Genomic DNA, 15,611 nt, shown 5'->3' with positions numbered 1-15,611 from the left:
AGCAGGTTCATGTTCTACTGGAGCAAGGTCATTGGTGGTGTTTCATAGACAGACTTATCAGATTTGTAGACGATGCAGAAGAGAAGGGATATTAACATTACAGGTGACAAAATCAGCATGTAAAGTGACCTTAGCTCAGATGTGTAGCATGGTAGGTTATAGGAGCCCCATGCCAGGATTGGGGACAGTTGGCTTTTCTTCCCAGGTGTCAGCTTTTCTGAGCCTCTTAACCTCTGCTTAACTAGGCTGCAGCTGTGAAGACACTGAAAAAGGAATTTCTGCTGTTGTCTTTAAGTAAGTCCAAGCAGCTGTGCTGCAACTCCAGGGCATCACACAGGCTGCATTGTACTTGCTCCTGTGTGTGGATATCTCCAAGCTCTGTATACATTGAATTAAGTGAAAAGACTGGCCTGAAAAATGTATGCAGTTCTCCTAATTATAAAGAGCTCTTCTTCTGCAAGATTGTAAGAATAACTAACCTCAACTCAGTGCTCTGGGCTTTGGACAGGTCTAAGGGACAGCATGGGTATGGCCCAGGTGAAGAAAGCGGAAAGAGTTGGGGAGAATACCTGTTACCATTCTCAGGTGGATTCACTCTGTCACTGTCAGCCTGCTTCTTGTGGGGGTGGGGGAAGTGTGGATGTATGTGAGGGCCCCTTCCCCTTCCCTTCACCTGCCATAGCACAGCAGAAGACCTGCCTCAAGATCACTTAAAAATTGAGCACAATTTGGAAAAGGGGACCTCATATAAACACGAAAAAAGTTCATGAGCCCAATAATCATATAACGACAACATTCATTATTTTAAAATTTATGATACTCATATAATGGTGCTTAAAGTTCACATTTATTTAGCAAACTCTTTTCTTCCTGCTGGAGTGTGTGAACTAAGAAAAATTCCAGGAGGATTTCAAGCACTTAAAATAGCATAAAAGAATGTTAGACTAAAAGGGTTTAGTAAATTATCCATCTTAAGTCCTTTGTGATTTCATGGGCTGAGAGGACTATTTACTACTACCCTCATTCTTTTGTTTGTTTGTTTGTTTTGTTTTTCTTCTTTTTTTAAGACAAGGTCTTACTCTGCCACCCAGGCTGGAGTGCAGTGGCGTGATCATGGCTCACTGCAGCCTCAACCTTCTGGGCTCAAGCAAGCTTCAGCCTCCTGAGTACCCGGGACCACAAGCACATGCCACTGTGCCTGGCTTATTAATATTTAAATTTTTTTCATAGGATGGGATCTCCCTACATTGCTCAGGCTGGTCTTGATCTCCTGGGCTCAAGTGATCCTCCTGCCTCAGCCTCCCAAAATGCTGAGATTACAGGCATGAGGCACTACATCCAGCCCTACCCTCATCTTGTAAGAAAAAAAATGTGTCCATCTAAACTTCTTTTTCCTCAAGAAACTCCTACTAGATATCATTCCATTAGTCTTGTCTGCATAAATTTTATGGCATTTGAAACTTTAAAGCATGTTATTTTTAGATCCCTTCTAGTCAAACGCCTTTCCAGTTACAAAATAAATTATTAGTTGAATACTTTTCCAAAGTTTTATTAATGTATAAATCTATGGGATCCCTACCATTGTGAATTCAATCAACATTTTATTTGTAAAATACCAGCCAGCTCTGCTCAAGGATTTTAGGGGCTCTCCATGCCTATAGGATAAAGTCAAATTTCTGAGCTTTTCACAGTTTGGTCTAGTTCATACTTTGCCCTTTTTCACTCCTGTATCAATTAATTACCCTCAATGACCCACTATGCAGACTTTCTCATCTCTGTGTATTTGCTGCTGCTTTTAGTTTCTCTACCTGAACTGCTCTTTCTACTTCCCCAACTATACAACTTCTAATAACGTTTTTAAACCCAGCTTAAATATTACTTGCTCAATGAAATCATTCAAGTTTTCAAGAAAACTTGATTTCATTGAGCAAGTAATATTTAAGCTGGGTTCATTCCCTCAACTCACCGGGGCAGAATCAATCATTTCTATTACTTCCGGAGCTCACTATATTACCCTCTATTTTGAACTCATCACATAACATCAGGAGCAGATTCAGAGTTTCTGTCCACATGGAGGTTGGCAGGACAATCTGGCTGCTGAGGTGGAGAACGCTGATAGGGACTTGATTCCAAGCTCCTTTTGTATACAGCAGGTACACGTATACCAGTTAGAATAACAGCACTGAGTACTAAGATATTGCCAATTGTTCATACCATAATATCATACACTACTGGTCATAGCTGGTGCTGAAATCTATCACATTTCCCTCCCTGAAGAGCAGCATTGTGTGAGGATATGACTACCACTGCGTATCAGACCCATCAGAGGGCAATGCAAGGTTGGCCCTGAAGTTCATTGAATTCTTTTTGTGAATAAAGTATTCTTTGCCAGACTTTCAGTCTGTACAGAAATTATTTATGTTTCCAAATACCTCTTTACCTTCTCCTCCACTGACATACACACTTGGATAAGAGCATTTCCCTGATGGGTATTGATAGTATCTTTTAGGTATTGTGGCACCTTAGATTATATTTTCTGCATAAATATAATTATTAAGTAAATAGAAACCGATATAGACTTATTCTCATTTTTTTAAAAATTCTCAACCTTAACAACAGTCCTCCAGGCATGGTATAAGTTTAATAGAGGAAGCAATGTTGCCCACTTTTCATTTCCAGAGCTTTGTCTTCCATCAGACAATGTGAGACAGTGTTTAGTTTCATCATTGATTAGAATGTACTACAAATAAGGTTGCTTGTCTATAAAGTGTAAGTCCAATAATTATATTAATAGATATGGAAAATTTCATTCTTGAATAGCCACATTTCAAGTATCTGTTATTTATCCCCGATTCATGTGTTCCAGGAGAATGGGGCAGGGGAAAGATGAGGAATGTGTGGATTAAAAACAATTGATTAAGAAAGGAAGATAAAAAAAATTTAGGTATTTTTTCTTGCCATTGTGAAAAGTCTTGCAAAATGTTTAAAGCAGAATTTTTTACTTTTAAAAGTTAGCCCTACCACTATACTAATATGAGCAAGCCAAGTTGACCTGCTGGAAGAGGAACCCAGTTAAGGGACAACCGTCTCCAGCTCAGCCTGTCTTTTTTGCAATAGCACTAGCCACATTAATTGGATGTTCTCTACATGCTAGGCATTGGGCTGGGTGATTTCATAGACACTTCATCGCACTTGATCCTGGCAACATCCCAAAAGAGAGTTTTATTATTCCCAGTTTTCAGATGACGAAGGTGGGGTGTTGAGAAGTCAAGGAACTTGTTTACCAAGAGTTAGGGAACCAGCGATGAGGAGATGGTGGGTGCTGTGGGAGCTCCTTACCAGCTTAGGAAGAATTGGCAAGTCGGGAAAAGTGTCTTCAGATAATTGCACATGCTTTACCTCCTCCTCGGGTGTGCAGACTCCATTCAGATGGGGACTAAGAAATCATGAATGATTTAGATCATCCTGTAAATTCTGGTTGTTTCAATTTTCTCCAAGCTGACTTTGGGTCCTAGGGCCAAGATAGGCCTGTGGTGTTGTTTTGGTCCTATCGGGCCACAGCCCACCTGAGTCAGAATAACCCACACTTTTCTTGCAGCCCCAGGGCCCCATAGTTAAGGTCAGCTTTTCCACCACCTCTCTTGCTTCTTTTTGCTTTCCAGCTGTCTGCTAAACAGTGCCAGACCCTTCTTTGTAGAAAAACAAATCAGAGTAGCAAGGCAATTTCAAGCTGTCCTTTATGCAGAAGTTTTAAAAGTGGTTCCAAAAGCCAGCTGTTTTCAACCCACAGATAAGGGGATGCTTTTGTTGCTGGCTCAGTATCAAAGGAAGTCTAAAAAAGTGAATGTTCAGAAGAAAGGATTGTCTAAAATTATTAAATGTTGTGAGGCATTGCCAGCTGTAATTTCTCCCTCTCTTCTTCCCACAGACTTGCAGAAAGTTTTGGTATCCTATATTGGATTAAAGGGGCTTTACTTCACGGGATATTTGCTGTTTGGCCTGGGGACAGGATTTATTGGGCTCTTCCCAAATGTCTACTCCACCCTGGTCCTGTGCAGCCTATTTGGTGTAATGTCCAGCACCCTGTACACCGTGCCCTTTAACCTCATTACGGAGTACCACCGAGAGGAAGAAAAGGAGGTGTGTTGTCATTGAACCTCTGCCTTGGGTAACATTCAGACTCATCTGAAGGCTGGGAAGGATTTGATAGCAATGTGTAGAGCAGAGCTGGAAAAGAGGGTTGTTGAAACAGCAGCAGTAAAATGCAACCATGATCTGGTACAGGCGTGCCCACCAGCCAAGGCCAGCCCAGCCCAGCTCTCCTGTCCTCCTTACTCTCAACCCCTGCGCACTTAGGGAGATGTAGGGCAAGGAGTGTTACTCCCATTTTTCTGATTAGAAAAAGAAGGTTCCGTGAGGCTGAGAAACCAGCCCACAATTACACAGAGACAAAAAAGGGGGACTCAGGTCTTCTATAATCACCTGATAGGTCTCTCTGGTGCACCTGCAGCAATTCTTGGATACCCATAATAAGGGTTCCCTACTCCTAATCTGCAGAGGTGCATGGTGGAATTTCTTGGTGTTATTTGTCGAGGGTAGGAAAGTCCTAGGCAATGGAGTCCACACTAGATCCCGTGTGCAAGAAGGAAAGCTGGAATCACAGGTGGCAATCCCCACTTTGCTGCCCTGAATGGGACATGCGCCGTTTAAATCTTGGAACTCAACAGTGAACAAGAGTCTAAGCAGTGCTTACAACAGAGTTGGTACTTCCACTCTAAAATTACCACCTCTTCTTATCAACACTTGCAACTTTCTTCCCATGAAAAGAGGCATACAGTTCCTTAACTGGAGCAATGATATAAAAGCTACAGAGACAAGTTGAATCCAGCTCAGCATGAAACTGCTAAAACACCAAACACGTATCCATGGGAATATAATTCTGGCTGTCTTTCTCATCATTTGATCTGGCAGCAGGGCAGAGCCGCACCAGGAGTAAAAACCTTTCAAACAAGAGTCGTGGCTGTCCTCATCTCCTGGCAAACATTGTCACCAAGGTTTCAATGCATGACAGGGATGTTGCTGTTAATGGGATAGTCATCATAAAACTCTGTCCCTCCAAAGAGAGTGTTACATGGTACTGAGGCAAAAAACCCCTACACTTCAGACTCGGAGAGACCTGGATTCAAATCCTGCCTCTTCCACTTGGAAGCTGTGTAACACTGGGGATGTTATTTATTTGTTTATTAGGTAGCACTTAGAATGAGTTCATTTTAGGTGAGATAATATATTCACAGTCATATACAAAAGTGGACACTGTGTGCTCCCTTTACATTTACTATCTCCCTCCAACCCCAATGTGTTACCATTATTATTAGTTTTTTGTTAATCTCTCCAGCATTTTTAAATAAAAACCAAGGAAATGTAAATCTATTTTCTTATTTTTTTCTTAGTTAAAGGATAATACGCATTTTTCAGGAAAATGCTTTTTTTTTGGCCTAATAGTGTAGGAAATCATCATTTGAACTCGCAGATCCTGTTTCCTCAAGAGGCAAATGGAAAGAATGTTATATAGCTTACAGAAAAGTTAACAAGATAATGGATGTGCTTAGCATAGTGCCACCTAGCACCTGACAAAGACTCAAAATATGATAGCTGGCATTATAGTTGTTACCATGGAGGTAATGATAATAACATGTGCATCTAGGGAGGTGGCGAGGTTGAAATAAAGTAACATGTAAAAAAATGTAAACAGGCCCAGCACATAAGAGATAGCCAAAAAATGGCAAAGTTATCAACCAGTTCAGACCAAATATCAATATTAACCAAATATTATTATGTTAATCAAGTAGCAACCATATTTTGAAAGATTGAAATGCTTTTAAAAGTTGCTTCTCTTAAGTATGCCGGCAATTCAACATCCTTCTCAAAATGTTTGCATTTTTAACACTAACAAAGAAAAAGAATGGGATATTTATTGAGCATCCACTACATTGTATTGTTTTTGTACTTATTTTCGTACAGTCCGTGAGCTAAGAATTCCTTTTTAATGTTTAAATGATTGAAAACAATTTCAAAAGAAGCATAATAATTTGTGACAAGTGAAAATTACATGAAATCAAATGCTGGTGCCTATCAGTATTCAGTTCAGTTCCACATTGCCAATTCATGAAAATTACATGAAATCAAATGCTAATGTCCCATCAGTATATATTGGAATCCCAACCCAGCTCCACATTGCCCCTGCTTTTGCACTACAATGACAGAGTTGAGTAGTTATGACCAGGGCCGTATAATCCACAAAGTCAATGGTATTTACTATCTGGCTGGTCCCAGAAAGTTTGCCGACCTGTGCCCTGAATGATAGTTCCTTGTGGGTCAAATGGTGTTCCTGTGATTTTTTTGCAGAGGCAGCAAGTCCCAGGAGGGGACCCAGACAACAGCGTGAGAGGGAAGGGCGTGGACTGCGCCACCCTCACCTGCATGGTGCAGCTGGCTCAGATCCTGGTCGGAGGTGGCCTGGGCTTTCTGGTCAACACAGCTGGGAGTGTCGTCATCGTGGTGATCACAGCGTCTGCGGTGGCACTGATAGGCTGTTGCTTTGTGGCTCTCTTTGTTAGATACGTGGATTAGGTCAATAAAGAGACAATGACCCTAACCTCAGACACAGTGAAGCACATGGCAGGAAATTGCAGCTCTGATTCTTAGGGTCTGTCCATTGGACGCCCAGTATTGTGATTTCAGCCATGATATCTGCCCACCTTTCACTTTCAACCAATACTCTGCACAACAGTCCCCATATTTCAGGCAACCTTTGCCTGGACTATGCCTCCACGCATTGGTGGCAGGGGGTAAGTGTGGGTGGTAGCACCTACACACGCCTTCCTTATTGCATCTCGGTGCAGGGGTGGGAGAGGCAGGAGCTGCTTTCCACAGGGCATTACAGGCCTTGCTGAGGCCTGAGAAGCAGACTAATTCCACACACAATGCTTGGATGTGTTCTATGAAGTGATTTGATTTGATTTTTTGCCAGGGGTCCATATATATTGGGGAGTCATATATATATATATGTGTATATATATATATAGAGAGAGAGACAGAGTTTCACTTTTCTTGCCCAGGCTGGAGTGCAATGTCATAATCTCAGCTCACTGCAACTTCCGCCTCCTGGGTTCAAGCGATTCTCCTGCCTCAGCCTCCTGAGTAGCTGAGATTGCAGGTATGCAGCACCACACTTGGCTAACTTTGTATTTTTAGTAGAGATGGGGTTTCTCCATGTTGGTCAGGCTGGTCTCGAACTCTTGACGTCAGGTGATCTGCCTTACTTGGCCTCCCAAAGTGTTGGGATTACAGGCGTGAGCCACCACGCTCAGCTGGGGAGTCATATATTTCATCAAATTCACAAATATTCAAAATATTACTAGTAATTTTTTCTCTGATATTAATTTACTCATATTTAATTTGCTCATAATTCCTATTACTTTATGACACCCCTGACAAGACTACTCGAACATCTCATGCTGGAGGATTCACCACTTTAAAATACTTCATTTCATAGACACAGTAAAAATATTTCTCTCTAGTCTGCACCCTTGTTTTGTCCTCTGGATTCGATATGAAAGTCTTTGGAAAAAACAGCCCCGTTTCTCCTATGATCTTCTCTTCTCCAAGCTAAGCAGGTTTTCTTTAACCATACCCCTTCAACTGCTTTCCCCGTGGTGAGGTTTTCAGCCGCCTTGAGAGACAGCATGGTTTAATAAAAATCATGTTTTGGAATAAGCTGGTTTTGAATCCTGGCTTTGCCACTTAGCAGCAAACTATGTAATCTCCCCAAGACACACTTGCTCACTTATACATTTGTGATGAGAATTGCTATCTCAGAGAGTTGTGATGATTAATAATACATAACACTGGTTCGGGCATGGTGGCTCATACCTGTAATCCCAGCACTTGAGGCCAGGAGTTCGAGAAAAGCCTGGGAAACATAGGAAGACCCTCTCTCTACAAAAAATATTTTAAAAATTAGCTGGGCATAGTGGTACATGCCTGTAGTCTCAACTGTTGGAGAAGCTGAGGTGGGAGAATTGCTTGAGCCTGGGTGACCGAGGCTGTAGTGAGCTATGATTGTGTCACTGTACTCCACCCTGGGAGACAAAGCAAGTTCTGGTCTCAAAACAAACAAACAACGAAACACAAACCATGATATTTATGGAGTCCGTACCACTGTTCTAAATGTTTTAACTTTAACACAGCAATTGTGGAAGTGGGTGCTGTTACCAATCTCCATTTTTTAGATGAAGAAATGGAGGCAGAAAGATATAACTTGTCTGAAACCACACAATTCTTAAGTGACAGAGCTGGGCTTTGAACCCAGCCACTTTGGTTCTGCTGCTTTCTGTATGGACAGCACTTAGCCTGGTGTCTGGCATTTGATCGGAGCTAGCGATTGTCACTACTGTTAAAGACTCACTGTCCTGTCCCCACTAGATCTGCCCCAGTCTTAAGTATTTGCCTACCCAACCCTGAATGTGCCTGACCAGTGCAGAATAGAGATCTGCCCACGCTTTTAGAAGTTAGAAGAATTGGGTGGTTCCTCCTCCTACTTAATCTAGGGTCTGGTAGAGTAACTATTGTCTCAGTTCAACTTGTCACTGACCAAAATCTTTGGTGCTGGAAGGGAATGTGGAGAAGGGAAATGAGCTGCTTTTTAGAACTGGGACATTTGGGATTTGGGGTGTTGCTTCTGTGTGTCCAGTGCCTAGGAGAATGAGTGGATTCCGTAGCATGGCCAGGCCCCTGCAGTGTCAGCTCATTTGTAGCCTCCTGAGAAGAGCAGGCCTGCTCTGATTGTTTTTTGCTGGGCTTTGGGTCCTCCTTCACACAGCTGCTCACATCTGCAGGGTCCAGGGCAAGAGCATGAATGGAGGCACGTGGTCCACAGCCCATCCCTCTTCTCTGCTTCCCCTACTCTTCTCTCTGCTCTACATCTGTAGCCTTCCACCTGCCTCCACCCTCTACCGCTTCTACAAATGGCCACCCTTAACCACCTAAGGGTGGACAGACTCAGCAGCATGGACTTTGCTCTGGAGGATGGACTCAAGAAAGGACCCGTGGATTCCTTGTAAATAGACTCAGGGCAATTTGGACAAGGAATTCAAGGTCTCAGCTACGGAAGCATAATCTAGCAGGTGGGAAGATGGGGGAGGCACAGGCTCCAGGAGGCCCTGTGAACTCCTTGCTATGTGGAAAGGGGCAGGGGCAGAACAGGGTCCGCTAATGATGACATCCAGACCAGGGGCCCTGCCTGCCCAGGTCTAAGGGCAGTACCTACTGAAGTCGGCCAACCTAGGAGCACAGAGCCATTTGTTGTCATTCTGTGCTGCAGCCTCCTTCTCCTTCCTAATCTCTCCAAGGTCTCGAAAGGCAGTGGCATCCCTGATATCTCACATGTGCCCTCTTCCTCCTGCTGCTGTTTGGGCTTCCTCTTTGTTGCTTCAATTCTATGACTGCCTCCTTTGCCTTTAAAGAGCCTACTCTCTGCTGCTACCTAGTTCTTATACCTGTGACTGAGGCAGTGCTAGGGGTGTGGAGCAGGGCATCTGAAATGTCCCCGTTAATCTGGCCACTTCTGGTGTGTATGTCGGGGGAAACAATGGAGGGCAAGGGCTTATGCTAAAGTGGTCACTTCTTCCCACCCCATGCTCAACCTCGTCACCTGCAGGACATGTGGCTTCCATATCCAGACTCCTGCAGTGTGTCCCATTCTCTCAAATCTCTGGTGTTTTCCAGACCCAGCAAGGCTGTCTTCTCAGGCTTGAGCATGCTGTTTTACTTATCACCCTCCAAGCCTTGCTCCCTCCCTGTCCACATGAGTGCTTCTCATTTTCTGCTTCCCAATAAGGTCCTCCTGTATTCTATTAGTACATTCACTCCCAAATGAAATAATCTTATTCTTTTTACAGAATATATGCAAAGCTACCCCTTCTCTACTCCATCCTCTCAGCCCCCTGCCATCATCTATCCTGGAGAAATAAGTTAATGACTCACTTAGAGGAGCCATTAGGGAAAACACCTGCTCCCAACCCCATTGTGTGGGATGAGGATAAGTAAATGCTCAGAGGACCTCATGGCACATAGCTCGTATCATTAGAAAAGAAACAGCAATAAGCCATCTCTCTTGCTTCCCCTACCTGTACTTGATCTCTGCAAGGTTTAGAAATGGAATCCTCGCCAGGGTTCAGTGTTTATTTCCTGCCCATTTCTCCAAGAGCTGTTTTGATGTGTGAAGGTTTGGAAATGAATAGACGGGCCAGCTGGAAAGGTGGCCCATAGCTGAGGGTCATCTTATTAAATCCCCAAGAAGTCAAGTGTAGTCATCCCTTACTAACCACAGGGTATATGTGTGTGCCTGCATGCATACACACACACACAAATATGCAAATACTCATTGAACTCAACTCCCTTGAGGTTTGAATGAATAAATATAATCAAAATTTAAAAGTCTTCCACCACATTTGGGTATCTAAGTATTTGTTCTCCGCATAGCAATGACATATTCTTTCTGGCAAAAGAAATTTCCTTTCCCCAGACAAATAAAGCTAGTACAAGGGCACATACTTTCAACAGAAATCTTGGGAAATCCTACAGGAGAAAAAGAATCCCTACTACTTTGCTTCCTGCTTCCCCCACCAAGCTTCTGACATTCCAACATCAAAGCTTTTAGTCACCACATTTTATGAATTTTGAATATCCTCTCTACCTCCCAACCCACCCTTGCCATTCTGCCTAAATTGTGCCCATATATCTAGGCCTATCTCAAATATTATTTTGGCCAGGAAGTCTGATCTCCTAGCAGGATCAACCTTTCCTTCGTTTTTCTTTCAGTCTTATTTTGACATTCAACTCTCTTATCTTCTTGTGCTCATGGATGTCTGTCCTATTACATGTGGAAGTCAGAAATTTCTCTGGTTCATGTACATGACCTCAATACCCCACACAGGGCTTGGCACACAACAGGTGCTCAAAAATTGTTGATTACAGTTGATCTGAGTATTTCCTTGGTGACCCTTTGTCCTTGTGGTAGTCCAGAGTCACGATCTTTGATCCCTCCTGCCATGTTCTCAGAAGCCCTGAGCTTGGGATTTGGACAAAGTGACCCTTTTTACAGAGGTTTTTTTTTTTTTCTTTTTAAAGACCATTCCTCCAGCTCCTTCTCTTCTGCTTTTCTAGTGTCCATAGTCACAGATGTACATACTTCAACACCCTTTCCTAAAAATTCTGAGCTACCCACACATTATTTTATTGTTAAAATTGAAATGGCAAGGTGCTTTGATAAGACTTTCTCAGCAGGAGTCTATTATCAGTGTCATAGATGGATCTACTACCATGCTCCTGTTCACTCTTTCCTGTGTTTACTTTTTCATGGATTTTGTATTTGGGGAACTTTTGTGGAGCTTCATTTCAGTCTTCGTTAGCCTGATTGCTATTCAATATCAATATCAATAAATGTTCTTCCCAAAGGGTGAAGAAAAAAATGGACTACTTCAAAACTAACACACCATTCTGTTTTCTGAAAGAGGTGACTTCTCAAGATTGCTCAGGATCGAGACTGGCAACTTTTGCTTTTGTGGGAAGGCATGAATGTTTAGTCACTGCACTGTATTTTACAATCACAGAAGGCAGGGCAAGGAAAGTGGGAGTTGTAGATCTCACATTTTGAGCCCTGAATTTCAGATACTACAGAAAACTTTCAACATTACTAAACAATTCTGTTCAAGAGGCTCTTTAAACAGACGTTTTATGAATGGCTATTTATTATATTAAATTAACCACCCCAGTGGGTGCCTGCATCATTGGTTTCTTGACCCGAAACTAGGTTGCCAAAGAGAGCAGTAGTACCTCTATCAAAGCCGGCAGATGGGTGGGTAGACAGATGTTTGATTCCAGTTCTCGGAAGGGCCTCAAGAAAGGACGTTGTGAGGGTTTTAACACCTTAAACTGCTGTGATAAGAACAGAGTCGACATGAGAACTGTGTGTCTTCAGAGACAGCTCCATAAACTGTCTGGAGGCTGGGGAAGAATTTGTCATGCATGCTCAATTTGTAAAGCACTCTTTAGAATAAATGGAAATTGGTGATGGTACTGCCCGATGGGAATTTCTATTTCCTACCTTCTCTTGTCATTAATACGAGCAATAAAGAAGCCCACACCTGAAATTCTGGTTTTACTTCAGTACTCTGCTCCCTTTAGGACAGAGTACATGGATCTTCTATTTTCTTTCCTACCCACACCTCCTTTTGAAAGATCCGACCCAGCTTCTAGGAATTTGGTTTCCATGATTCCGCGCTCTTCCACCCCGCCCCCGCCATTCCCCTTGCATGTTTCTGTGACATTTCTTGCTCTTCTATCTAAGCCTACCCCCCTAAAACAAAACAAAACAACACCAAAAAACAAACAAAAAATACGGAACCATCCCTCTACTCGCAGGTCCAGAGACTCAATCAAAGGGACAGCTTGATTCCCAAAGCATGGGAAGGGAGGAGCTGCAGAAGTGCCCGCACTCCTCCCAGTAGAGCTATTCAGGATGCTCCTGGGTCCAGCTCACCGGCAGCACACAGACCAGAGTGCCTACAGGCACCCAAGGTGCTCTCAGAGGAAATGGAGCGCCCGGGCTTCCAGCGCGCAACGCACCAGCGCGCCACTTCCAACTCTGCTACCGAGTGAGCATATGAGCCCCCTTTTACCTTTCGGGCCAGCAGCCTGAAGAAGTTTCCCTATCCAGCACTTCTAATCACACTGTGTCAGCTCCCTCCGGCAGTGATGCCACTCCCCAGAGAATCGCTCTCCCAAGCTCGTGACAGGTGTTATCCCCCTGTTAACGTTGCGCTCCCGGGCTTTGCAGCTAGGTCCGGCTCAGCATGTTCCTGCTAGCCCGGTCCGGAATGACAATCGGTACAATGACTCCATGGGAGGTGACTTTCCTTTGCCGTTTGTCCTGGGGACGGACCAGAAGGGTCAGTTCTTTTTCTTAACTCCAAAAACATTTCTTGCCTCCCGACTCAAGATTCCTGGGGCAGCCCGGCAGCAAGCAGGACCTTGGCGCTGCTGCAGTCTCGTTAGCCAAGCAGCAAAGGAGAGTTTGTGGCAGCGGCTGCCCTTTCCGCAGAAGTCGCTGGAATAAACGGGCACAATTGTCTGAGCATCATTTGGCCAAGCCCCGCTCCCTGTGCCAATTTCTCTACATTTTTGCTGCTTCTCTCTGCTTCTGGGCGCCCCCACACTGCCCAGCGTGGGCAGAGTAAGGAGAGGCTGTGGGGTGCGGAACCAAGGTTGAAGGTCCGGCCCGTGGGGCTCGTCTCTGCCCCTTTGCTAGCTTCCTCTCTCCACCTGATTTCAAAGCATCCCCTCTCCAGAGAAGGTTCTCCGGCCTATACACAGGCTGCTCCTCCGTGCTCTGCCCATCCTCCTCCCACCTACTTCTTAAATGCTTCCCCCCCCCCCCCGCCCACGCAGCCTTCCTTAATCTGTTCACCTCCTTCACCGCCCGGGGAAGGCCACCTTGCCCCTACAGCGCGCCCTGGACCTCAGTAGGCAGAGCTGCTGGGCAGCAGGTCGTAGCGGCCCCCGCTGTAGACCACGACGCCAGGTGGGTAGAAGAGCAGGTCCGGCTCGGCGACCACGTGGAGCGGCGCCAGGGCCTGCAGCCCCTGATCCTCGGGCTCCGGCTTGGTAGTGGCAGTGAAGGGGCGCATGCTGGTGAGTGAAGGAGACGCGATGCGCCACAGCAGGCTCTTGAGCGCTTTGCGGAACTCGCGGCGCACGAGGCAGTAGAGGATGGGGTTGAGGCAGCTGTTGGAGTGCGCCAGGCACACGCTCACAGGGAACGCGTATACCTGGCACAGGAAATACTCCTGGCTGAAGGGCACCGCGTTGAACTTGATGAGGATGCTCCAGGTGGTGAGCGCCTGGTTGGGCAGCCAACACAGGAAGAAGGACAGGACAACGAAGGTCACTGACTTGGTGACTTTCGACCGTCTCCGGGCACTGGCTCCGGCCGGGCCTCCGCCAGCTACTGCGGTCCCTCTTTCAGTCCCCGCCACGCGGCGGTCGGAGATGAAGCGCACCAGCAGCAGGTAGCACAAGCTAATGATAGCCAGCGGCAGCACGAAGCCCAGCAGCACCTTTTGCGAATGGTAGAGGCCCAGCCAGAACTGCCTATCGCGGCCCAGCAACTTGTCCGGGAAGCGCACCAGGCACAGCTCTTCGCCCATTACCTTGACCGTGGTGGAGAAAATGGCACTGGGCAGAGAGGCCAGCGCGGACGAAGCCCAGATCCACAAGCACAACGCCTTGGCCGAGACGCAGCAGCTGTTCCCCAGGCTCCGGCAGCAGCAGTCGCCCCGGCCGCGTCCTCGGGTCCGGTGGGTCTTCAGAGCCGAGGCCACAGAGTGGTAGCGCGCCATACTCATGGCAGTGAGAAAGAAGACGCTGGCATACATGTTCATGGACGTCACCATGGACACGATCTTACACATGGCCTTGCCAAAGGGCCATTTGAAGTCAAGTGCGTTCTCCACCGCCCAGAAAGGCAGGGTGAGCACAAATTGAAAGTCCGTCAGCGCGAGGTTGGTGACGAAGAGGTTGATAGAGGACTTGCGCCAGCCCTGCTTGCTCTTCATCAGGTAGAGCACCAGCAGGTTGCCCGCCAACCCCAGGGCGCACACCACCCAGTACACCACGCTGATGAGGATCCGCACCCGGGCCTCGGTGTCCGCGCTCTCTGCCCCGCCGCTGCCCGGGGGATGTCCTGGCGCCGCGCCGTCCGGCAACTCCAGCCCCAGCTCCCACCACAAGTCCGCAAGCTGTAGCGACGCGTTATCACTCGTGTTGGCCGCCTCCAGAAGGTCCGGGACCAGACTGACGAGTTCTGCTAGCCTGTCCCCGCCTGCTGCCTTATTCATGGTGACTATCGGGGCTGCATCGGCCATCTGCATGCGCAGGTACCTCTAGGTCATGTTCCGGGGGACAAGACCTAAGAGAACAGGGTTCGCCCGGTTTTGTTCCCAGGCTAGCTAGCCTGCGGGGCGTGCGCGGGAGCTTTCAAAGTAGCTGCTGAAGACAGAGCTCAGGAACTGGGTACTAAGCGCGTCCTGGCGCACAGCGAACCAACCGCCTTGGACTCAGGAGTGGAGCTCCGCGGCTGCTTTGGAGCAGAGTTGAGGAGCGCAGCCCGAAAGGCAAGTACTGGGCGTCCAAGGGTTCTCAGGCCAAGCTCGGAGTCCCTAGGTTCTTACGTACAACGCAGACTTCCCCTCTCCGTGTCCCACGGTCACTGGGGCACTGGCGCATAACTCACCTAGCCGCTCAACAGTGCGATTTGGGGCCTCTCGCCCTCTTTCAAATACCTTTGGCTGTTTCCTCTGGGACTGCTTAGACGAGGTTTCCGTGCTTGGAAAGACAGAGATCCTAGGGTTCTGTCCACCTCGCTCTGCTGCCTGGAGGTCAATAGGTGCCTGCGTCTCTCCGCGGTTGTCAACTCCGGGTGGGTTGCCAGCGGCGCCCACCAGTTGCAGTGGCACTTGCACGGCTGCGGCGGTGGGCCTCAAGGAGCATGC

The 15,611-nt window shown here is 46.4% G+C and overlaps 2 protein-coding genes across 2 annotated transcripts in view; one reads left to right on the top strand and one right to left on the bottom strand.

Moving 5' to 3' along the window:
- The window catches only part of SLC45A2 (solute carrier family 45 member 2), a 45,377-nt gene extending 33,239 nt beyond the window's left edge, over positions 1–12,138 (top strand). Inside the window, exons 6-7 of the mRNA XM_012459947.3 lie at positions 3,929–4,140; positions 6,406–12,138. Coding sequence (XP_012315370.2) covers positions 3,929–4,140; positions 6,406–6,630 — 437 coding nt within the window. The 3' untranslated portion in view covers positions 6,631–12,138. The remainder of the gene's footprint in view (positions 1–3,928; positions 4,141–6,405) is intronic.
- RXFP3 (relaxin family peptide receptor 3) lies at positions 11,252–15,353 on the bottom strand. The gene has a single exon (XM_012459946.3). The coding sequence runs from the start codon at positions 14,988–14,990 to the stop codon at positions 13,581–13,583; it is 1,410 nt and encodes a 469-aa protein (XP_012315369.2). The 5' UTR covers positions 14,991–15,353; the 3' UTR covers positions 11,252–13,580.
- Between the last annotated feature and the right edge of the window lie 258 nt (positions 15,354–15,611).

Source organism: Aotus nancymaae, unplaced genomic scaffold (genome assembly GCF_030222135.1).
Source record: "Aotus nancymaae isolate 86718 unplaced genomic scaffold, 86718_ANA_hifiasm-v0.15.2.pri h1tg000014l, whole genome shotgun sequence".
NCBI classification, from domain to species: Eukaryota; Metazoa; Chordata; class Mammalia; order Primates; family Aotidae; genus Aotus; species Aotus nancymaae.
This window is presented reverse-complemented; position numbering and strand designations above follow the sequence as displayed.

Coding starts and splice junctions, on each gene's coding strand:
- RXFP3 (XM_012459946.3), bottom strand. CDS start 14,990: ATGCAGATGGCCGATGCAGCCCCGATAGTCACCATGAATAAGGCAGCA.